The sequence below is a fragment of the Leptidea sinapis genome, chromosome 16 (assembly GCF_905404315.1).
Source record: "Leptidea sinapis chromosome 16, ilLepSina1.1, whole genome shotgun sequence".
Classification (NCBI taxonomy): domain Eukaryota; kingdom Metazoa; phylum Arthropoda; class Insecta; order Lepidoptera; family Pieridae; genus Leptidea; species Leptidea sinapis.
Window position 1 is genome coordinate 9,132,288 of NC_066280.1, and position 26,374 is coordinate 9,158,661.

Below are 26,374 nucleotides of genomic sequence, written 5' to 3' on the forward strand. Positions count from 1 at the left end.
TTTTGTTTTTATTTTTTTTTATAATGTGGCATTAAAAATACATATAACTTCAAATTTTCACCCATCTACGACCAACAGTTACTTTTGTATCGCGATTTTAATATCGGCAATACAACGTTTGCTGGGTCAGCTAGTCTTATATATAAAATTCTCGTGTCACAATGTTCGTTCCCGTACTCCTCCGAAACGGCTTTACCGATTCTCATAAAATTTTGTGAGCATATTGAGTAGGTCTGAGAATCGGCCAACATCTATTTTTCATACCCCTAAATGTTAAGGGTGGTCCACACGATTTTTTTTTAAATTTTTTTGACATTTTTTTTTAATTTGATTATGAATCAGCATTAAAAAATACATACAACTTCAAATTTTCACCCATCTACGATCAACAGTTACTTTTGTATCGCGATTTTATTAACGGCAATACAACGGTTTGGTGGGTCAACTAGTGTTTTTATATGAATTTGTCAATAATATATCACATAACATCAAAAATTACTTCGTAAAATATGCACCCTGCTGTCGTAAGAAATGTCAAACCGTGCGTCAATAAATTCTCTCATAGAAATTATGTATGGACATATCAAAGGAAAAACAAATTTGTTGTTTTTATTTAATTTAGCAGCATTTTCCTATTTATTCACTTTTAAACCTTCTCTGGACTTCCACAAATAATTCAAGACCAAAATTAGCCAAATCGGTCCAGGCGTTCTCGAGTTTTAGCGAGACTAACAAACAGTAATTCATTTTTATATATATAGATTATATATAAAACTAGCTGACCCGACAGACGTTGTTCTGTGCATAATAAAAAAAAATTGCGGATGGAATTTCGTTAAATCCGTTCTTAGCTGACCTCTACTCGGCGAAAGGAATATTCCTACCAAATTTCAAGTCTCTACGGCTAATGGTTCCAGAGATATCGTGATGAGTGACTATATACGTAGAGATATATATATATGTATATACCTTTTACATATACTTTTATTTATTCTCAGGTATAAATAAAAAAGGTGTAAATACACATAACATAATAGTGTACAACAAATAAAATTTGAAAAACAAAATGTTTTATGAACGATGCGGGATTCGAAACCACGACCTCTGGCGTTCCGTGCCGGTGCTCTAACCAACTGAGCTAACCGTTCGAGTACCGCCTCGCCATAAAATTCTGTTTGCTTTGTTCAACTCTCAGGTTGTGGCTTCATCTACAGGATCTACTTTACAGTTGATAACCTGCTCAACCCCAATATTTGCATATTAGGAAATTGACTTGAGATTTCGCTCTTGTAAATCTAAATAATATGTGTATTCAATGGAGCCTACTAGAATTACAGATAGTATTAAAGTTATTATTAGTAACTTGTATTGCGAAATAGACTCATACGACAACAAAAACCAAATACCGTGGGTATTTTAACTATGGTGCAATAGTTGATATAGGTAGGTACCTACTCGCTCGACCTATAAGGATGGAGGTCCATATTAATATTCAAGGCTTTTCCGTTTTGTTGTGTTAAATTGACTGATCATTATCAGTACATTTATGAAAATTTAATATACGTTCACAAAAATCGTCACATTTTTACTCTTAATAGTGATTTTCATTATCAACACTAGAAATAAGGGATTGCTTGTAACTAATTCTAGTAGGCTTCATAAGATACATAATAGCTTTAAGGGTGAATGTATGTACTTTTATAATAAAGTCGCAGCCACTTTTCAGGCATTATCTATTAAAAAATTTAAGTGTTTTATTAAAAAATGCCTCTGTCGTAAATCCTACTACTCCACAGCTGAATATCTAAGTGGTCGGACAGCCTAGAAGGACTAGTCCTGAAGGACTAGATTTTATAGGGATAGAAATGACTGTACAATATTGTATATTTTTATTGAAAAGAGCGCAAAAAAAGAATGCTGGGAAAGTTTCTTGCGCCGCTTCTTCTCTCTCAGAGCGCCATTTGTTTCCGAAGCGGTAGTAGTATCTAGTAGTTATTAGAATTGACATCAAAAAGAATTCTAAAGGAATCAATTTTGAGAAAATAAATGCCTTTTATGCCTTTTATCACGCTCGGCTTAGTTTTACGTAAGTATAGTACGAGCATGTCTAAAATCAATGTATAACGCGGTGTCCTACGTGGGCGAATCAACGCGAACCCGAAGCGGCGCGGCGCGGCGCGAAAACAACAAACACTCGAAACCTATTGAAGTGGCCTACGTGACTAAACGCACGTTGGGTGCGGTGCGGAGCGGCGCGAAATGAAGCGATTAGATTATGATTATTTTATAGCAATAGAAATGACAGTACAATATTTTATTTTTGATTAAAAAGAGCGAAAAAAAAAGAATCGAGGCTGAAATAATAAAATTAAAAAAAGAATTCTCTGAAATTCGAAATGAACTTATATGAAATAGGCATGTTATCTTATTTTGTCTTTCCCCCTTTCGGATGAAGCTAAAAGTATGTATAAATTGGATAAGTTAGGTTTAGATAGGCTTAATTAAATTAGTTTAGATTGGATATATGTGTTTTTTTTGTTAATTGTACCTCTGTGATCCAAGCCTCTATAAATAAATAAAGATTAAAAAAATACTAGTCAGCAAATACGTACTGTTTTAGGTATTGCCATTAGGTCAGTGAAAAATCTTTTGCATGGATAGGTACCGCATGATTATACTGATTATCAGAAACAACAGCGTGTAGAGTAGTGCCGTTAAATGATAAAAAAATAGGAAAACGGCCTTAATCCATAAGGATCAAGGCCGTTTTCCTTCAACTCACCGCTAATTCCATACCTACCAGTCCGAATCGGTCTGAATTGTATTCAAAATCTAGGTTTGGTTAAGTCGTGCCGTTCAAAAGTTATAAGAGGCTTACATACATCCACACATCCACACACAGGCACAGATACACACACACACACACACACACACACATACAGACGTACGGACACCATCGCGGTAATAGTCAGTGAAGCTTCCTAGGACCTTTAAACGTGGAGATCTCATGAACATTCGATTTTCGAAATACCAATAACTTACCTGATTTTTGAAAATTCCCGGTTGAAGGAAATAAATATAACAGAGGACAGTCATTTGCTGTGTATAATATCAACACCAGTTACAATACCTGGCTATATATATTGCTTTGAACATGAATGAAAAGGCCTATCGAGAATTTCTTTTTGAAGATTTGCCGACGAGTGTTAAGAAAAGTCGAAGAATTGCCATGAAAATGGTTTCTTTTTCCGAAAATTAAAGATAACCTTAGATAGCGAGTTTTAAGAGGCCATTTAAGACGCCTCTGACAATTATTGTATTAAATTCTTCATTTGATTTCAAATAATGAAAATGTGCTTAAGTAATGAAGGTTTATAGTTTGAAAAACAATACAATTTGTTATGTTTTTAAAGTAATAACCCTCACCTCTAGGTTTAATACACAAATAAAATCTTGTATTCTTTGTTCAACTCTGAGGTTGTGACTTCATTTATGACGATACGTTACTCGAACGATTAGCTCAGTTGGCAGAACACTGGCAAGGAACGCCAGAGGTCGTTGGTTCGAGACCCGCATTGATCATAAAATTTTGTTGCAGATTTTATTTGTGTAGTTTGAAAAACAATATAAACATAACATGTGTGGCATTATAAGAGCCCAGGATCACGCCAACGGCCTTCAGCGTTTGGGCGGAATTAACTATCTCGGATCACGCGCGCACACCAATCCCAAACAAATATAATTCGTGTGAAAGTTAGCGTCACACTGTCTCCCATCGCCCGCACACAGACCCGCGGACGGCCGTTTGTACTGAATATGGTATAAAGTCTCTTATGTCAAAGTTACATGTTTTTTTCTAACTTTTGAAACGTTCGCTTTTTAGAGAAATAAAATAGCTATTCTCTCTTGTTCTTCTTCTTCTTCACGTCGAACGACGAACGATTCTACGCCAGTTATCCCTGGCTGTTGCTTCTCTGGCACATGTGTTGAGGGGAGTATTGGTTATGGCTTTAATCTGGTCTGTTTAGTGCATAGGGGAGCGTCCTCTTGACCTACTACCGTTGACCCTTCCCTGAACAACGAGTCCCTCTATGGCATGCTCTCCATGTCGCGTGATATGTCAGAAGTATCTGAGGGAATTCTCTCTTTTTAGAGCGGTCAAAATATCACCAATAGTTAAGAAGCAGTTGAAAAATTTAATGTTGAAGACAGCTTTATTTCAATAATTTTTATTACATGGAATCTTACTTTGTACAAAATTTTTAAAAGTTCGGATTGGATATTACATATCAGTCCCTAACATTTTTTTTTAAATCTCCAACTAGCTCATTGCAGAGCATGAAAAATAATCATTTTATGATACCAGGAGCCTTAATGCGAATATAGAAACTAACATAATGATAAGTATAACAGTTGATACAGTAAAAACATAATAACAACTGCAGTACTTTCAATATGTCTGACTAGAAGTAATAAAGAAATATAATATATAAAATTCAGATTTTATATTAATGAATAGGAAGCATAGTTATTAATTATGAAGTTGATAATCGTATAAAATATATTCCAAATAAAATATATAAAAAAGTGAGGTTTTAAATGGTTTAAAGAATGTGAGGTGTGATTTTATACACATTCGCTACCTTTTACTTTTCAAAGCCATCATGATCAAAACTTAATTCCGGGGATTGTTTTTAAAGTATTATTAACATACATGCATACATACAGTGAAGGACTACCGTCGTGAGCAAGGGCTCTTATGAAATATGTTAAAGTGTTAGGTAGCTGCTCGGTGTTTGATTCCCGCAACACATATAGGTACTAAGGGAACCCTTAGCCAGAGTTAGTCAGTCCATAAATACTTACGGCCCTATAAAATATGCTTCGTATAATGTTATACCTAGGAATAAACCAAGAATATGCACAATGTTGACTTTATCGCTGTCAATACAATGATAATTCTGAAGTTTTCCGAAAGTCAAGCAGCCTTGCAAATAAACACGCGTACTTGAACTGGGTTTGTTCTCACTGTATAACTTTATACCAAGTTTATTAATTGTAAGGCCGTTTGTCTTTACCTTGCCTTTGTCACTACAGACTTACATGACAGGGAGAAGTAATTTTAAACTTGGAGTATCTTTACACTGCGTTAATTGGGGTTCCGTAACCAAATGGCAAAAACCGGAACCCTTATAGATTCGTCATGTCTGACTGTCTGTCCGTGGAATGCACAGCCACTTATTTCCAAAACTATTAGAACTATCGTATATAAGTACTGTTGAATTTTGTTACAGCATTAAGATTCCCCGTATTTAGATATGAAACTCATAATTTTTTTTAATCAAACCCATATGTGTATGGATAGGTTCTTAAAGGTTATAGGTTATAGGTTATCACGGGCTATTATCCGCAACTCGACGGCTACAGCGCGCCTATTTTGCGTGGTGAGGAGGGCGGCTAATCCTGCCACCCTAGTTCCTCAAGGTAATGTATCAAACCTCTGATGTCACCCATGACCTCGGGGAGAGTCCTCGGTGACCCCAGGTGTTTGGCCCGGTATGAGGCCACACTCCTACACTCCAAAATGACGTGTGCGGCCGTTTCGTCCGCCTCCGTGCAGGCTCTGCACAGTGGGCTGTCGGTGACACCTATATTGAACAGATGCTTGTTAAAAGGGCCGTGACCCGTTAGTACATGAGTTATTTTCCGTAACCTAGGTCGTGGAAGTTTTACGAGCTTGCGAGAGAGCTTGGGGTCTATAAAATATAATAGTAAATATAATATAATAGGTTCTTAAAAATGATATTGAGGTTTCTAATATCTTTTTTTTCTAAGCTGAATAGTTTGCGCGTGAGACACTGCCAAAGTGGTCAAATGTGACCCCCCCCCCCCCCCCCCCCCCTGTAACTTCTTAGTAGTTTTTTTAATACGTATAAATGATGAGAGCTCATTTGCATTGTATGATTTTCAGCAAAGATTTGTTTCCTTTTCCATTTAAATAATTTAATATAATTTTCCTTGCTATATAACTTCTATATTGTGTTACTTGCTGCAACGGAACCCTTGATGGGCGAGTCCGACTCGCACTTGGCCGCTTTTTTATTTATTGTAATAAAGATAAATTTTAGATAAATAAATTTTATTGACAAATACATACAAGGTAAGAAGCCGGATAGTCGGCGTTTTTTGCCGAATACTCGCCGACTAGTGACTACGATATTTGCCGGCCCCATACTTAGAACTGAAACTCAAAAAAAATTTTTCATCAAACCTATACCGTTGGGTATCTATAGATAGGTCATCAGAAATTATATTATTAAGGTTTCTTATATAATTTTTTACTAAACTGAATAGTTTGCGCGAGAGACACTTCCAAAGTGGTAAAATGTGTCACCGAATATTGGTTTGAACGATATCTAGTACCTAAGTAGTTTTTTTAATACGTCATAAATCGTATTATAAATGACTTTATTTAAAAAAAAAACACTATTATTAAAACCGACCAAAGTTACAACAAATTACAAGAACTTTTATATTATGTTTATTGCTGCTACGGAACTCTTCATGTCAAGTCCGACTCGAACTTGGCCGCTTTTTATATTTATTAAACGTATTAAATTGTGATAACAAACAGGTTATATATTAACCTATAGGATAATAAATACACTAACAAGTTACATACATTAAAACGTTTTCGGGAAATTGTAGGAAAAGAAACATTGGATTGTAATCATATTTATTACTAGCTGACCCGACAGACGTTGTTCTTTATATAATAAATAAAATAATGTTTTTTTATGAATTTGCAATAATAATATATCATAACATCAAAAATTACTTAGTAAAATATGCACCCTGCTGTCGTAATGAAATTGTTTCACAACAGAACTGTCAAAGCGTGCGTCAATAAATTCTCTCATACAAATTATGTATGGACACATCAAAGGAAAAACAATTTTGTTGTTTTTATTTAATTTAGCAGCATTTTCCTATTTATTCACCTTTTAAACCTTCCCTGGACTTCCACATTTAATTCAAGACCTAAATTTGCCAAATCGGTTCAGCCGTTCTCCCGTTCTAGCGAGACTAACGAACAGCAATTCATTTTTATATATATAGATTATAAATAACGCAATAAAATTGTATAAAGTAGGCTAATGACCAATGTCATTGGCGAAGAGACTCGTTATTGTATAACTAATGTATTATTTGTTCCGTATTTAATATTAATTAAGTGATTAATTTAATTCTGTGTTTGTTTTTTTTATAATTTCGTGAACAATATATAAAACTTAGATAAATTAGATTGGTCTCCGCTGCTACTAGATACCGTAGTCGCAAAGTGCAGTCTCGAATAGGTGTGACGTTGACGTGCAACATTTTCTGTTAAACTGCTAATAATTGAAACTAAAATGCCGGGTTGCGTAGTAAAACTTTGTAAAAATAATACCACAAGAAATAAGAAAGACACTGGGATCACCACCAATAAGTATTTTGTATTTTATTAATATCAATGTAAAATAACACGTAGTGTATGTGAATAAAAGAAAATTTATTGGAGTAGGCGTTACTTTGAAAATCGTTGCGTAGGAAATCGATAATTATACAAATGATTTGAGTTTTCTTTAGACAACACGTCCTGAGGATGCCTCGTGTAGAGGCGAAACACGTGTCGAATTGTTTAAAGACAAATATTTGCGGAATTAACACTAAAGAATACTCAAATCATTTGTATACGAAGTGTATGTTACAAAATTTGGAAGATACCAGTGAGTGTCATAATGCCACGCACACATCTAATAGTTGCCGTAATAAAAAGCTATTGTTCTTATGTAGTGCGGTATCTAGTTGGAGAACAGAGGACACCAATCCTTAAGGCGACACTAAATGCCAGCGACCTTGAGCGATATGAGTTCACAGCTTCCGGCCCGCCATCTATGTAACAAAGCCAATATTTTCAAAATTCTTGGGTGGAAAACAGTTTTTATGCTTACAATCCTCGTTATTCACTAGTAATCTGAATAAATGAACCTACACAAAAAAGTACAAGCTATAAGAATAACTTTTCTGAGAGAAGTACCAAAAAAATGCGTTACGCCATGCCAAAAAACTTGTTAAACTTCAAAGAAAAGTTGTAGTTCAAAAAGGCTCGGCAGTGTTAACTATAACCAACAGCAAGCATTAGCAACCTACAAATAAGACTTAAGGATATGTGTAACAGGATTAAGTAGTGTTCATAGCTCGAAATGCTATACTTTCACCACAAAACTTGTCTAAAAACACCATGTTTGCGTGCTTTCTGCTTACTATTGGCCTTAATCTAAGATGAAAAACTTTAAATATTAAATATTCGCATTAAAATACTCTCAATCCAATTGAATGTTTATTGGAATGTCATATTTACGTCAGTCGTTCTTGTTTTTGATCGGCCTCGCACCAAAAATTCCAATAAGAAACGATAAACAGCGCTTAATGGTTGGCTGTAGTTGTTTTATAAAAATAATTGAAGATAAATTTTCAATTTAATAGCAGGTTTTGTACTAGGATAAAGTATTTTAAAACTGCATAATGTGCGAACACTGAATGAGTTGTGAACATTTGTTTTGTTAATTTATTTTTATAATCATAATAATTAATATTTATTTTATTAAATAAGAGTATAAACATATACGAGGTTCAAGTGATGGTAAGTGATAACAAAGTGTTATTTTTTAAAGTGATAACCTTCACTACTGGGATTAATTACAAAAATTAAGTTTAATAAAAAATATTAACGATGAGCGACCCGAACCCGCGACTTCTCGCGTTCCTTGCGAGCGCTCTTCTACTGAGTCGACCGTTCGAGTGACGCATAATTCATAAATCTTGATGTGTCTTTGTCCAACTCTCAGGTTGTGCCTTCATCTACAGGATCTACCTTACAGTTGATGACCTGCTCAACCCCAATATTTGCATATTAGGAAATTTGATATGTCGCTCTTGCAAATGTAAACATACACCTCAAGATTTATGAACTTTACGCGACTCGAACGGTTGGCTCAGTGGAAGAGCGCTCGCACGCAACGCGAGAGGTCGTGGGTTCGAGTCCCGCATCTTTCATAAATTTTATTTGTGACGCTAAGTGATCATCGACGTAGACCACGAACGGAGGTGACGGTGAGCAGTCCGCGTTCGTCCCGTATAAATTTGATTTGTTTTTAAAATTGATGGCAGCAGTAACTGTAAGGAACACCTACCTACCTACCAATTTATTTCAAGGTTAAGGTTGACGATTGTGAACTCTCTACATGATCAACAGCTTTATATCTACACGGAACTTTTATATTATAAAAAATACCAAAAATAACTGGTTTATTAGTTATTATTAAAAATAGAATGACAAAAAAATATCTCACGAAAATCGCTGACAAATTTCATTGACTGTTATCGTGTCACAATTTTATTCATAAATCATTAATCAAATGACCTTGGCCTTGCGTCCGTTTCCGTATTCTTCGCCCCGCGCTACTCACTTCCCCCAATAATTCATGACCATAATTTTACGATTCCACAACTTTTCAATAAAACTATATTGAAATTTAATCTACACTATTGTATAAATCTGAAGGCTTTCTCTATAATTACAGCTTTTATCACTACGACTAAATTATTGTTTGTTTGAAACTTCGGCTTTTTAAGAATTCTAAATTATACACGGCTCGAACGATCTTGAACGTTTTAATGTTGTAAGATCGTGCCTAATGGATACACTATGTTTTATAATGACTCTATTTTGACTACGACCTCGTCCGCATTCAATTCGTAATAGCGAATCCTTAATCTTGAATATCTCGAGGCAAACTCTATGATTGGCAACGACCGCATCATTACATGATCGTGCGATAAGTCCAAACATACAGATTTCTTCAGATGTATCCTAACGTAGGTATCTAATTTCAGTTCGTGAGCCGTCGCACGAGCACAATGTTTTATAACGATCGTACGATGGGTTTCATTGTGCGATCGTGTTATAAAATACGTCGGGTTTAATTGAGTGTCCTAATTGGTACGCTTATCGGTAACGTATTCCATTGACAATATTATGTTTAGATTAACATACGAGTAAGAAGCTTTATAACGTCGGTAATACATCGCTCGATAACCGGTTTGGCAAATCTGCAACGGGATAAATATGTTGCGATATGAAACTATGTGATAATATTGTGAAATAGTCGGCAAACTAAATAGAAAGTCTTGGTAGAGGTTTCTGAGCTTATTATTATTGAGATATAAAGTCCTTAACGAAATATAAAATAAATCTGATACCAATTTGTAAACAATACAAACCAATATTATTTATTTAATGTATATTAAAGGTGAATTTATGAGGTTATTTAAAAATGATCAAAATACGTTTTTCATTAAGCGATGTGTGCAATGATCAATGATGTTTGAGTCATCCACTTGCATATTTCACACAGCTTGAAGTGTAGCAGTTGTTAGGTGCAACTATTTAAATATACTTACATAGTATACTGGGATGCTGCAGTCGCTCGTCTTACCACCTCGCTGCGGTGTATATTTGAGCTAAGCTAGGTTAAACTATGTCTGTGTACAAAAACCGATGCTTATAGATGTTCATGACATTCGAAAATGATCAAAGAATAGCAGTGATACAAATAAACTTATTGTGATTTGATCAATTTAGAACAATTTGTAAATCATTTGTTTTTAAATATAATAATTGGAATCAAGTCGAAATTCAAAATTCCATTCGACAATAACCTAAAAAATTTCGAAAACTTTCTATGTGTTAATTTTTTTTTAGATCGGTCCAGAAATGGCCGAAAAATAATTTGACACAGAAATCAATAGGAGTCACCCGGTGGGAGGTAATTGAATTTAATCTTAATTATATCGTTTATATAGTTATACGTAATGCGTTCAATAATAAGCGACAAATAGGATTTGACGATATTCTCACATTTTAGCATAATATGCTTGTACTCTAATCTTATAATTCCTTTCATAAAAAAAAAATATTCAAAGTGCACACCTAAAAGCTCTGCTTGAATTTTAGTTGGCCATTGAAGCTATCATCCTCGGGATCATGCCTGCACGCCTCAAGGCCGTTAAAAATATATAATTTATCTACTAATATATCGCTAGTATAATATTAACTACACTTTTCTCCATGCGTTGCCATAAGATTGATGTCGTCGGTATACTTACCAGTATCAATTACCTTTTCGCGTACACAATCAAAGGTTTCGAGTATATAGCTTTAGGCACTTTTGAGTTCCAGATTTATTAAAAACTGAAACACGTCATTAAAATTATTTATACTCTCAAAGTTGATTCCTTAACTCGCTTTTTCCTTTTATCGTGCGCAAAGTTCGATTTTGCGCATGCATTTGCGTTCGCAAAGTACCACTTTCCCACACGTTGACACGAGCGTGCGGGAATGTAGCTGAGCGCGCGGGAATGTGGTGAGCGTGCGGGAATTTTTGAAAATAATTATAGTGGTTGAACTTTGCGCAACTTAATAGGAAAAATAGTATACGATACTCGTGCGCACGTAGATCATCCTGCACTCGTTACGCTCGTGCGGGAACGACCTACTTTGCGCACTTGTATCGTAATGTACTATTTCATGTCGCCTAATAATATAACACCAATAACCACCGCTTCGGAAATCAATGGTGCTCTGAGAGCGAAGAACAGCACAAGAAACTCTCACACCGGCTACAAAGTAAACCATACGCTCGACTGTTAATGTCTCACATAAATTGTACATTTCCCTAATATCACCATTTACCTCGTGACGGTAAAATAATTAATTATTGACCCCCGGCAGACTCAGCTCTCGCCGAGACCTCAATCTGACAACGTTATCGCTCCGATCTCGGCATAATCTTTATATTTCATCTTTATTATTGGTGCAAAAAATAACCTTCAACAGAATTTCGGATCGTAACAGATCATAAACACTGCAGAATAACGTATATACTACGCAATTTGTTCAAGGCTAAGTAAGATCTTGACAACAGCGGGGTAGGCGGTAAACTGTGATGTGTTTAGAATTTTATTTTTAGCTTATTTTTATATTAGTTAATATTTTGGGCTTCGTTATCAAAATGGTAATCAGGGGCACTGTTATACACAGGGTTTGTTAGTAATATTGATGACGCTAGAACAAAATACCTTACTGGCATTTTGTAGGAGCTAATATAAAGTTTTTTTTTATGAACATTACGCCCTGTACATTACAATGCAGTACCGCTCAGGATTCTTGAAAAACCCCAAAAATTCTGAGTGGCACTATAACTGCGTTCGTCACCTTGAGACACAAGATGTTAAGTCTCATTTGCCCAGTAATTTCACTAGCTACGTCGCCCTTCAGACCGAAACGCAGTTATGTGTACACATTACTACTTCACGGCAGAAATAGGCGCCGTTGTGGTACCCATAATGTAGCCGGCATCCTGTGCAAAGGAGCCTCTCACTGGTAAATTGGTATTTTCAGAGAGCAGTCAGTCTAGTTCGGGGTTCGTGACGCACCACCCATTTCTATTTCTAAATCTTGTTCTTCTATTTCCGTTCGTATATTTCAATATATTAATTTGTGTGTGTAAATAAATATGTACGCTATTTGCCAGCACTGTCACATATTCTCACATAGCTTTCATGGGAAATATGCTTCGCTGAACTCTCCAACTCCGTTCATAAGGTCCGGTATTCATCAAAGCGGAGAGGAGAGGAGACGTGAGGAGATAAGTCGGGAAGTTGTCAGGTTATTGCTACCAAAGTGGAGTGGAGATGTGAGCTGTGTATAGCGGAGATGTGGAGGAGCTGTGAGAGCTCGAAATCAGTCAACTGATGCCTACGAAAGGCCCGCACACATATCCACTCTGCCGCGCCGCTTAATCACTCGATGCGGCACAAAATTCTATAGAAAAATGAGACATCTCCTCTTCTCTCCGCTTAGAGAGAGGAGATGTGGAAATAACTATATCTGATTAGTTATCAAAATACATCTCCTCTCCGCTTTGGTGGATTACGGACCTAAGCTTCGGTGGAATCGGGCTTCAAGTGACGTGTAGCGTTCATTGTTGTAACAAATATTACCCATACATGGTAATCAATGGAATATCGCGTTACCCGAGCATGGAGTGCGCAACAGCACGCGCCATGGAGTGCAGACTGTGGACTTTGAATTATTCATGGGTTATATGAAAATGTAATGATGTTCTCATAAACATAAGAAAGTCCACTATATGACTACGGTTCCCTCATCGAGGCTTAGCTAATTTTTTACCTTTAATAAAATTTTATTAAACAACGGATATGCTTTTCATCCGCCATCTTGGATCTCGAAATAGATGTCATATTCTTAATTGACACTCACGCAAACCTCTAAAATGATACCCATATTGGTGTCATTGAAAAAGTCACATCCGCCATCTTGGATCTCGAAATACATGTCATATTCATAATTGACATTTGACACTCACGAAAACCTCGAAAACGATGATTGCCACGTCTAGACATCTTCGTTGGATGACTTTTGAGTTTCTTAAGACTCTGGTAGAAGTGAAACTTCAACGGACAAAGTTTAAAAATAAATATTTCAAGTCGGTCAATATATCAAAGAAAAAATTAAAAAAACAAAATATTTCCAGGAAACAACAAATAGGGAGAAAGAGTAAGGAGAGTAAGAGAAATATACACTATTCGCTTGTGTATAGCTTAGTATGTTTTTTTACGTTTTCAGTCTCACGTTTTTGTCAGTGTGGTCGCGCAGCAAAATCCCTATCTCCTCCAAGCTTGCCGTAAGGAACTTCGTTCCAAAAATATACCCAGCGCCTTGTTATATGTTTCTGTAAACAATTTGTTAAAGTGATAACCCACACTTATGGTATTAATTACACAAATAAAACTGAAAACAAAATTTTGTGAACGATGCCGGATCAAACCCGCGACCTCTCGCGTTCCATGCGAGCGCTCTTACCAACTCCGGGGTCGAGTCCCGCATCGTTCATAAAATTTTGTTTTCAAATTTTATTTGTGTATTAAGTACCTAATTGTGTTCACCGAGGAGTACATAACATTCTTGTATATAATATGATCTGTTAGTCGTTATAAACGGCGGCATTATCTGGTCGAGATCTCGACTTGTTTGTGAGTGATCCTTTCACATTTCGTCCGGGTTATCGGCGGGTTATGCTTGGACTCATAAAATTTATATTACTTACTAGATAAGGACTTTCATGTGACGGCTGTATTGTACGTGTTTGTCAAATTCCGCATCTCGGATAGATAACAATATATTCTATACAGGTTTGTTTCATTTATTTATTTGTTTGGTTAATTTTGCGGACAACGTCAGAACTATTACGAGCAACCATATAATAATAACGCTCAGAACGATAGTTTCATTCATAGTTCCTGTCAATATAGAAGTAACATTATAATCAATGTGTGCGTGAGCGTCACGTACTTACATGCGCCAACACGCGCACACACAGCCAAATAATGTTGCAAGTGAATAAACATTTCCCTAAATCAGTAAATTACAAGAAATACTAGATTGTATGAAATAAGAAAGAAGAAATAAAATATAAATTAAGAATTTATTAAAAACATCACGTGTTTAATTATTGTTGCAACAATTTTTGGAATTTAAACTGCTTCATTTCGCTCGAACAACATAATAACATTGACAAAATATTCACATCCTTACTTCTTTTTTTTTTATTTATTTATTTATAAATATACAGTGTCTTCTTAAAATAATACAAAGTCCTGTAAAACTGTTTACACAGTTTGTCTACAGGATCGAGCGAGTCTCATAAAATAAATCTTAAAGCCTATTTTATAAATGTTACTACAACAATAAATATTGATTCAATAGTTTTTTAAATTTATTTTTGTTTGGTTCCCGTCGGATGTCGTCTGGCAAACTATTAAACAGATATGGTATTATTTTCTTTAAAGTTCTATCGCCAAAGTAATTGTTTACTCTAGGTACTTCAAGTTTGCCTGATGTCATCGAACGGGTGCCATGATTATGACTAATTAAGGATGGGCGTTGAGAGTCATGGTTATTTAAGGCTAAAAGGTATTTGTGCTTTTTACTTATTGGGAGTATATTACAAATTTTAAATAATAATCTCGTCTGCGTTTATAGATAGCCGCAAAAACACTATTAGTGTAGAAAGAAGTGGTTATTGTTAATATTAATGCTAAAAAAATGAAGATTTTATCGACTGAAAAAACGAAAGCAGGATGTTTTAAAACTCCGCAAATATTTTGATTAAATTACTCGGAATCAGGGTCGAAAAAAAGCGGCCAACTGTTATCGTCTATTTTAAGCAAACGCACGCTCACTAAAACAAAATTGACTGACGTACTGCGAGTGTAAGACGTAGCTGTCATGTGCACTAAACAAAACCTGGCTTGTTATCATGCGTCGTATAAATTATCGTATAAAATATACTCAAATGGAGCGCATGAAGCGGTTTTAAGTATATTCGTTTAAGGCTAGGTTACCTCGCCATTGTTTGTAATAATTTTTAATTTATTACAAGCATTATACAGTTTTCTTTACAAAAATAACAAAACTATGTCATGTTAAATATTATTGGTAAACAGTAAATAATTTTTCATACAATTCTTATCTAGATTAAATGATTAAGATGGCTCATACTGTGAAAGTTAATATATACTTTTTCGCAATGTCTATTAAAGATAGAAATGTAAAGAAAATATGTTTTTTTTTTTATTTAATGTAGACATATAATTATTATTTATAAAAATAAAGCCGTTAAGAAATGGTTTTAATTATGCGCTATTGGATACCGGTTTTAATCATAGTGACGGTGCTTTGAACCGTTATGACGATTAACGTGTCCCCTGGATCCAATTACTATTATTATGTACTAGCTGTCCCGGCAAACGTTGTTTTGCCATATATAGTATAATTCACGCGATAGTTTTATAAATGATAGCCTATGTGTTATTCTGGTGTGTAAGCTATATTATTGTAAAGTTTCATCAAAATCCATTCAGTAGTTATTGCGTTAAAGAAGTTCAAACATACATCCAGGCATACAAACTTTCACATTTATAATATTAACTAGCTGTCCCGGCAAACGTTGTTTTGCCATATAAAGTATAATTCACGCGATAGTTTTATAAATGATAGCCTATGTGTTATTCTGGTGTGTAAGCTATATTATTGTAAAGTTTCATCAAAATCCATTCAGTAGTTTTTGCGTTAAAGAAGTTCAAACATACATCCAGACATACAAACTTTCACATTTATAATATTAAATAGTATTTATCGTAACATTATGTATTTTAATTATTACTATTAACTTTCAGCCTGTATCAGCAGCGAGCACATACGTGTCGAGCGATAGCTCGGCGGACTGCTCGGCGAGCGAGGAGAGCGCGTGTGGCCCGTACGCCAGCGACCACTCGGACGTGCATGCCACGCTTGCGAGCCTGCCCGACGACGGATATGAGGTCACTACTCTGTAATAATAATGTTCCGAAGGTCACCCTAATGTGCGCGAGATTTAAACAATTCGATAGGTAATAGCCTAACACATTGTCGAATTTGGTACGGCCAGAACATCGGACGGTCCGGTGGGCGCCTAGCATCAAATATGGTCCGGCGTCGTACTCGGTACGGTCCGGATGGTAATAATAATAATTTTGTGCGATGGACATTCGCGTCCGATAATGCGATACCAAATTCGATCATGTGTTCGGGCTATAACCGACGTAAAGGAATCTTAAAAGGAACATAGTTGTTTACAAAAACATGCTTTCTTTTTTGTTACTGAATAGAATGTGCGAGATTATTGCGACTTATTCTTTTGTTGTGTATAAATAGAATCACTCTTGGTTCGGTGATTTTATCAGTCGGTTCCATAAAAAATAAGACTATATATCCGTCTGCTTATTGAATACAATCGCTAACAATAATGTCGCCGTTGTTCCTATACAAAGTTATTTGGCCCGTGTCGGTCTATAGGTAGTTACAATTTATAGGTTATTATGTTGTTGATTATTAAACCTAGTTTCACTATTTTTTGTGCTCTGTGCTCATAGATAATTAATAGTTTGGAAACCTTCGTGTGACAGGACTGTACGTTAGTAGCGCTCTCTGGGTTTCCACGGAAGACCAGCGTTTTGGATTCATTCGAAACCACAACTATACTGAGTTGGGGGCCCATTGGCGTCATTAGATCATAATTAGATTAGTATAACTTTAAGAACTAAAATCAGAATGTAAATAAACATTTTTTCTTTGTTTCTTTTTCTTCTTTCAAACTGCTCAGTGCTCAGCCCAACATAGGCAACCAATAAAAATTGTATTTCATGTTATTCAAGCCTGTAAAATAAAATTGCATTAATGTTGTGCTCGGTTTTTCTTTGCAGTTCTTTTCCCAGTAGACATTCAGTTTTGACATGAACTGCCATAGGTAAACTCATTAGATGTTAGTTTCAATTTTAGATCGATCGATATATCATTTATACGTCTAGATATACTATGACAGCTGTGAGAACGTCGAAAAGACCTTTAGACCTACCTCTATTTTGAGCAATACACGCACACTAACACAAAGTGTCATACAAATCGCGAGTATAAGACGTAGCTTGTCACGCACACTAAAGTAATATTCCTGGCCTGTTTTTATTGGTTGTCTAACAGCAAGAGACTATCTAGACGTATAGATTAACTAAGAAAATATCTTTGAATGTTTGATGACAAAGTGAGTGTAATATGTAGTATGTATGTTCGTCACAGGCCGACGTGGAACTGAGCAAGCTGGACACCGGCAACATGTTTAAAACGCGCAAGTTGTCCGACACTTCGATATTCACACACGTCACAGGTATCGTGTTAATATATTATAATTTATACTAGCTGACCCAGCAAACGTTGTATTGCCATAGAAAGTAATTAAAAAAAATTTTAGGGATGCAACCGATTCTCAGACCTACCAAATATTATATCGTACTACAGTTATTGGGTTCGATTGCCATCTTGCAACCCTATTGCGGATCTGTGGATGGAATAGAAGAGTATAAAAATCGAGATACAAAAATAGGTGTTGATTGTAGAGGGTTGAAAAGGAGACGGGGATTTCTGGGCCAAAATGTAATAAGTTGAGATGTGGTTTAAAAAATGTGTCATATTTTTCTATTTCAAAATATAGAAAATACCCTGATTCACAATCTAGAAAACGAGAAATCTTAAAATTAAGTTTTCATTATCATATAATTCACGATTAAAATGGAATATCGACTACTATAACCGATTAATGTGAATGAGTTTATACAATTCAACCCAAAACCACTTGCACCAGAATCATCTGGTGATCATTGATTCAATAAAAGTACGTTAAAAAAAATACATTATAATTAACATAACATATATTCCATACTAAGAAATCGATCAAAGAAAAAGTCGATTCTGAATCTCGTTCTGTATTTTTTATCTGTGCTGACAGTGACAGTTACAGAATTCTCTAGAATGTCAATTGTCAATCACTCGTTTGTTGTATCGTTTGTGCGTACCTACGCGATTTGTCATTTGAGTGTTTCCCGTTGTTTTATTGATATTTTCCTTCTTTCTATTTGACTTCTGATATTGCAATACTTGTATGATCATTATCGTACAACAAAAAAACAATCGCATTTCAAAAATCAGCTGTTTTAATATAGATTGTTGCCCATATATTGCATAACCTCAATTTTACAAAACCTCCTATAAATCTGCTTTCAGATTGCCAAAAATCCTTAAATTCTCAGTGATGTTTTTTAAATTTATAAGCTATTTATTAACACCAATTTCATCCTTTTACATCTTGGCCCAATAATGTATGAAAGGGTATCCGTCTCCTTTAGGGTTGTATGAATTTTTTAATGCCAAATTATAGAAAAATAAAATAAAAAAAATTGTCCAAAAAAAAATGTTACGGGAGAACAACCCTTATCACTTAGGAGTGAAAAATAGATAGTAGCCGATTCTCAGACCTGCTGAATATGCCTATAAAATTTGGTAATAATCAGTAAAGCCGTTTCGGAGGAGTAATTTAACTAACATTGTGACACGAGAATTGTATATATAAGATGTACTTATACTCATCTCAAACGAAGCAATCCTTTAATAGACTTACTGTATAGTGCCGCTATTTTAGCTGCGCTGCTTTCAATATGATATCCATCCATAAATTACGTCACACGCTAAGAAGGAGGGGTGGGGGGGTCGATGAAGTGTGACATTGCCCGACAAGGGGGAGGGGGTCCCAAATTCTGTGACATGACATTATTTCAAAATATATTTTATTATATCTAATATCTTTCATTTGCTTTGTTGGTAAATTTGCACTCGCTGTAACTTTTATCACGAGTGTAATGCACAACAAGGAGTTACTTAACACACACACTCACTCAAAAACACACACACGTTATATTACTAGTAATTAACAAATTTAATTTATTTATTTATTTATTTATACTTTAATAAAACGGCGTAAGCCAATTACAATATTGAAGTAAGAATTAATTACAAACTAGACATATTACACAAATAATAGTTAATGAATACAAAGTTTACTGTAAATAACTAACAATTAATTAACATCCAAATACCGTTCATCCATTCCTCTCACAAAAACGCAAGCACTCTGTTAAAATCGTCTGCCATCCATCCGCAAATAAATCACAAGCAGGGTTGGCTTCGAGAAGAGCGTTGAGAGCAGAGAGAGACCTCGGTATAGGTGAGTTGGTGCGAGCCACAGTACGATGTGTCGGACTTGAGAACAATCTATGCTTGCGCCTCGAACAGTAATTGTCCGGTACAAAGATTCTACACAGCTCAACATGCAAACTCGGCGCATCTATATCACCTCTGAGAACTCTGCACATAACTGTGAGCTGCTGTCGTTTTCGCCTAACCTCGAGGGTGTTGTAGCCTAATGTACCCAGAAGAAATTTTGTGGGATACATATAGGGGTAGTATCCATGCGTACGTTTGTAAAGGTACCTAAGAAAAGCTTTTTGCACCTTTTCGAGAAGGAGTACATAAGTACTTTCATGCGGATTCCACACACACATAGCTGTTTCTAGCTTGCTGCGCACTAAAGCACCGAATCTGTCTAGTCGTACTAGTAGCTAGAAGAGCAACAATAGATAATAAAAAGTCATCTATTGTTATTATCTATTGTTGCTCTTCTAGCTACTAGTACAGATGTATACTATTTTAATCATTGTGATCCTTATATCTGAGGGTGAGGTCCTGGTGATCTGTAATACAGGGTCCACCTTCCTGAGACACCAGCTCCTCACAAAATACCAGCTGTTAAAAAATGTAACACTTTTGTACTGTTTTAGCTCTAAGATATGTGTGAGGAGAAAATAAATAGATATTTATTATTATTTAACACATTATGGAAAGGTGAGCTCGCTCTGATCTCCTACATCTAAATTGTTATAAGCGGGAGTGCAGGTCACTTTAAAAAAAATCCGTGTTTCCCTTGCAGGAGACAAGTGTATAGAAACGATCAGTAAGGAATGTCCGGAGTACGAGCGAAACGGAGAGCTGACGCACCCGGAGCTGTGTGTCGTCGTGATCGATATCCTCACGCAGCTCATCGACAAGTGAGTTCAAAGACCACACACCACTGACCTGTACAAATACCACTGGACGGGCAGCTCCATATGTTTGACAGCAAATTTTTTGTGCCTATTTGAAGCGCCACTCGCGAGCGTCTAGAGAACTAATTTTGACGTATAATACAAATGGCTGCGAAGGAACGTACAATACTCTGAAGTATTTTTGCATTTTGAATTAATTTCGTTCGTTTGCCGTGTTATTTATACTTCAAGAATCGACGTAATAAAGTACACATTTTTTTGTAAATAGTTTCCCGCAATCTATATATGTTTGCTGAGGTTGTCATCACTAGTTTTAGTACCGCAGACACCCGCTACATGGCCAACAGCGCCAAAATGGCGAATATCAAACAGACACATAAAGCACTTCGACAGCCGCCAGTCCAGTGGTTTATAGTAGAGGTCAGTGCCACACACTCAGATAAATGAGAGTTAGACACTCGACCTATCATAAGCAATAATAGTATTCCATTTAGACTTTCGACAAGAGATCAAGAATACGAGAGTCCCTACACGGACTGCAGGAATATATAGAACAGATATAGAATAGAACAGTAAATAGATATCGATCAAGGCGCTGTAAAATGAGGCATCGAGGTACCTTTTAACTTCTATATTTAGAAATATGTATCTATAAGTGACACTGATCAATATTTTAACTTTTTGTGCGACAAGTTCGAATAGCCGGCGAACTCTTTTTTAGTATAAAAGAAAGGACTAACGACCGTATGGGTTATCTAAGAGATCTATTTGAAGAATAATCGTTTATTATTGTACTATATATTATATTCTATAAAATTTATCTGAAAGGCCCACACTATGGAAAACAGTATTGATATTGCGAGCCAATCAATACTGTTTTTTATAATTTTCAACATTATTGCTCCGTGATAGCACAAGATACTCACACGAGTCTTACTCTTTCTGTCAGCTGCAGTTTAACCTTTTGAGAGATTGGCCCATAACATTCTGTTTTTAATGAAGTAAATTTTAAAAACATTTACAAAGTGAACCGTTTATTTGTTTTTAAACTTTTATCATCGCGGAACTTCAACATTGTAATTATTATGACGGATACTCACGATATATATATTTTATATATTTGATGCTGATATTTCAATCCAATTGCATGAATCGTGGTCACGGCGGAACTGCGCTGGCGGCGAGAAACACTTGACACTCATAGTACATCAATCTGTCCACTTGGTGCCTAGTTCGTTTTAGTCTTTGATTTCCTAATTCACGACACACACTACAGACGACTTCCATACTTCCGGGTTTTTTTATTGCATTCGTACTGCAGAGAGAGACCACGGGATTACACGTTTGCGCTAGCCTAAAACCATCCTCCCTATTAAAATTGTTAGGATGCTTTTTAATTTCTATAGCTTCTCTATCAAGCCGTGGGATGTATTGGCGTTCAGCAGAAATCGCGTGGGTTGTGCAGCTCGATCCAATGGTTGGTACCGGCTTTTAGAAAGTGTTCGGCTAATGCAGATTTTTTAGGATCATTATTTTTGACTGCGCTGATGTGTTCCTTAATGCGTTGTGAAATAGCTCGTTTTGTCTGTCCGATATAAGAGTTTCTGCAGCGTAAACAAAGACAGTATTCCGTCTTTTGGTGAACGTAGGTAACGACCACCTTTTTGAGGGGTTGAAAAATTGTTTTAATATCATACTTCCTCCTCAATATTCTATGGACCGTTTATTCTAATGAAGTCAAAGGCGGTGGTTTGAGGTTGTTTTCATCCTACTACAGACATAGACATCAGTCATTTGTTTTCAATGAGATTTGCTCTAGAGCTACCTGCATCAGGTCCGTACTTACCCAAGGAGCTATTCTAGGCCCACCACTATTCAATATGTTCATTGTTCATATAACATGTCCATCACTACTTTTGGATCAGCCGATTTCAGATTTATGCCAATGACGAAGAATATTTAAATAAATAATATTTATACGGGATTGTCATTAACTACAAGATAATATTATTAGTTTGGTAGAACAAACATCAGATATAGCAAAAGAAACGCTTTGGCGATGACTACACACCATTGAGTTATCTGTGTGCTGGTACAAACCAGGTGGTAGGAGGACAATGCCTAACAGCCTTTTTAAATATTAATAGCATGTATGTATAAAGTATTACGTTATTCAAAATAAATATAAATGACTTTCTTAATGATACCACACATTGGGAATGGAGCGACCGCCCTCAGGCTATTAAATGATAAGTTTAATTGTACCATATTACGTTGTAAACATATTTTTCCTATAAAAAACAGCCCGCTGAGTTTGTTGCGCCCATTCAGGTCTAAGGCATTGTTTTGGAATGAGTGATAGTTTTTGACTTTCAATAAGTGATGTCACATCCTAATCTGAATTTGAATAATATATCCGTAGACTGCTGGAGGAGTCCAGCAAGGATGTGGAGAAGAGCGCACTGTCGAGCAGCATTGCGGAGATACAGCGCGTGTGCGGCAGCGTGGCGCGGGCGTGTGCGGCTCGGCTCGCTCCCTCCCCCCCCGCGGGCTCGTGTCAGCCCCGCCCGCGTCTGCTGCACCGCCTGCTCGCTGGTGACTCACCCGCTGCGCGCCTGCTGTCTGTAGACGATGACACGCATGCAGGTAATGACATTTTTTTATATTTTCAGTATCGTACATGGATAACTTTTTTAGGACATTACTTTTTCATACCCCTTCCTCAATTTAATCTATTCAATATTTAATGTAGTAAATGGTTTGATGAATCTAATTATTTAATTAATTTTATCAATACATTGTAAATTTTAGTAATATGAATTGGACAATAGTGTCAGCTGCAGCTGTTTCTTTTCTATTAAAATGAAAAAATAATTGCAAAATATATATAGTAATAACATAGGAAAAAAATTTTCGTTAGTAAAATTTTTGAGCAAATCTTTTTTTATGCAAGAGGAGAACAAACGAGTGTATGGCTCACCTGGAGGTAAATGATCAACGCCTCTTATACTGCATAGCATTGAATCATAGGAGTAGTATCGGCAAATAAAATAAAATAGAAAAAAAAATTTAAACTGGTTGGATCACTTGGTGTTGCGTAGACACGCTGCTTCACTGTGTGTCCTCTACCGCATTTATCACGGGGAGCGTTCCGAACAGCTGTTTAGCCCGATTCCTGCCGCCGAATTCCACATTCGCACGACACGCCACAATTTAGGATATCATCCCCACCATTTGGATGTGTGGCGGTTCTCCACAGTGCGGTCTTCTTGAAGCTTTCTTCCACGTACTATAAAGCTGTAGTATGAACTTCCTTGTGCGGTGATTCCGGGACCTAAGTACCTTCAAAAAAAGCTCGTTCACCTTCCTGAAAGGCCCGCAACCCTCTTGTGATTCCCTGGTGTTGCAAGAGAATATGGGCGGCGGCATTATTTAACACCAGGTGACTCGTACGATCGTTTGTCCTCCTTTTCCGTAAAAAAAAAACGCTGTAATGTGGCGTGGTATCGGAAACACCGCGTAAGGAAGCTGTCTCATTTCAAGGTTTGGTATGCAACTGTTGTGTAATAAGGGGTATTAAAACAAGAACGTAGGTTAGTCACACGAGGCGAAGCCGAGTGTGATAATAGTAGAGCATGAGTGTTATCATACCTAATTATCAACAGTTGCATACAAGACTTTATCTACACCCAGAATATGAATTCTCTAAAAGACTTCAGAAAGATTCTGAAACAGTTAGCTTACTGCTAACATTAAAACAGCCAGTTCTAGTAGTAACCTAATATCACCCATTACTGATTATATACAAATAAACTAAGTATTAGTGAAAGAATTATTATTTTAGTAGTAATTTACATTTTGTATAGTGAAATTATTAAAATTCACTTGAATATTATGTTCTTTTGCAGCGTTTAAAATATCCGGCGGTGTGCTGTCAAAACTTGAATCGCTCATTTTTTCAAGAAAAATGGCGGGGTTTCGAATAACCTACTTTTTTTCCGGCGCGCCACGTTCTGGTAGTGTGGCACGCGCGTAAACGAAAATGTTTTTTTTTTGAGATTCATACAGATATCACGCATCGAGAAATAATAATGTGGCTGTTTGTTGAAACTTTTTGTGCATGAAGGGATCGAAAAAAAAACAAGGAGTGTTGTTATGAAATTCAGTACAACATTACAACACTCGTTTGGATGATGTAATGGTTATTACGACATAAGGTGTTTTAATGTTGGTAATAAGCGAACTGTTTCAGAATCTTTAATAGATGATTTAAAGCATGGGTGTAGATAAATTAAATTAATCGACGGAAAAAGTTTAGATACCGCTTCGAAGAATGATTGCTTATATAAATTCCGCAGAGCTTCAGCGCAGTATTGTTGAGCTGGTGGTGAAGCTGGGCAGCGACAGTATGGAGGCATGTGAGCTGGCGGCTCTGCTGCGGGTGTGCAATGCGGAGAGCGCGCCGCTCGGACCGTTGTTGGACGCCCTGGCGCGTCTGGGTGACGCACGCGTCCGCCGCCAGCCGCACGTGTCGCTCGACATCTGCGTACCGCTGGCCGCGCCCGGTGAGAGCCTAGCGACACCACCTAGCGGGTGTGTCTTACGCGAGAGCATACATAATCAAATAATATCCTCCTGCAACGGAGGATATTATTTGAGGCAATAGGATTTAAAATCACTTATTGAACGTTAGAAACGACCTCCCAATCATAATAGAGTGCCTCAGACCTGAGAAAAACGGGCGCAAGAAACTCAGTGGGATTTTTTTGAATAAAAATATGGATTACAATGTAATATCGAACAATAAAAAGATATAATTAAAGAGGGTGTTTGCTCCATTCCCAGTTTGTGGTATCATTAAGAAAATCGTTTATGTTATAATAAAATTTCCCACACAACCCTTTTTAAACAATTCTTATAAATTTTGTAACACATTTATTTTGTACATGTGCTGGGATCATGTTGTAAAGACCCTAAAGGCAACCCTTTATATATTTTTAAGTCATAGTGTTGGATATCTTTTATGACAATTGTGAATATTAGTGGGCCTAGAATAGAGCCCTGTGGACTACCGAAAAAATTCAATAACCTTTAAAAGCTAAAGCACTGAAAACCACTTAGGCTGAAAAATACCTCCTACCATCGCCTTTAACTCCACTGTATCATAATTTCAGCGTTTACAATATGTGGTCCAATTTGTCAAAGATTTTTTTTTTTTAATTTTTGTATACAGAAAATATTATAAAGCATAGATGGTGCAATAGGTAGAACAATTGCAGAGACGTGCATTGGTCTTCTAGCAAGGTAGGCACTATGTATCCAACTAGTCATAGTTGAGCTTAGGAATATGCAAAGATTACTTACCGTAGGTATCTAGTATCTAGCTTAAGGAAAAATCTTATGAGTGGGTGTTCAATAGAACTTTGGTTACAAAATAACGGAACCAGTTTAAACAAAATCAACTTTAACACTCGCCTCTTTATGGAAGAGGTGGACAAAGGAGCGTACGTGTCACCTAATATTAAGTGATCACCGCCGCCCACATTCTTTTGCAACCCAGACAAATCACATGAGCGTTGCCGCCTTGATTCAAGCCCGTGTCGTACAAATGTGTTTTCGGTTTTCGAAATCAAATATACTTTTATTCAACGAGTCGGCGACACTCTGGAAATCACAAGACCTTTTATACTCTTGATATATTTGTTTTACTCACCTTATC

General features: G+C 36.3%; 1 protein-coding gene and 1 non-coding gene across 2 annotated transcripts in view; both read left to right on the forward strand.

The window, feature by feature from the left end:
* LOC126968663 (uncharacterized) overlaps positions 1-26,374 on the forward strand; it is a 109,593-nt gene that overhangs the window by 68,014 nt on the left and 15,205 nt on the right. Inside the window, exons 11-15 of the mRNA XM_050813694.1 lie at positions 16,366-16,509; positions 17,801-17,888; positions 20,541-20,658; positions 23,078-23,301; positions 25,014-25,220. Of these exons, the coding sequence (XP_050669651.1) occupies positions 16,366-16,509; positions 17,801-17,888; positions 20,541-20,658; positions 23,078-23,301; positions 25,014-25,220 (781 nt within the window). The remainder of the gene's footprint in view (positions 1-16,365; positions 16,510-17,800; positions 17,889-20,540; positions 20,659-23,077; positions 23,302-25,013; positions 25,221-26,374) is intronic.
* Trnac-gca (transfer RNA cysteine (anticodon GCA)) lies at positions 9,028-9,099 on the forward strand. The gene has a single exon. It is a non-coding gene; the product is annotated as a tRNA-Cys (tRNA).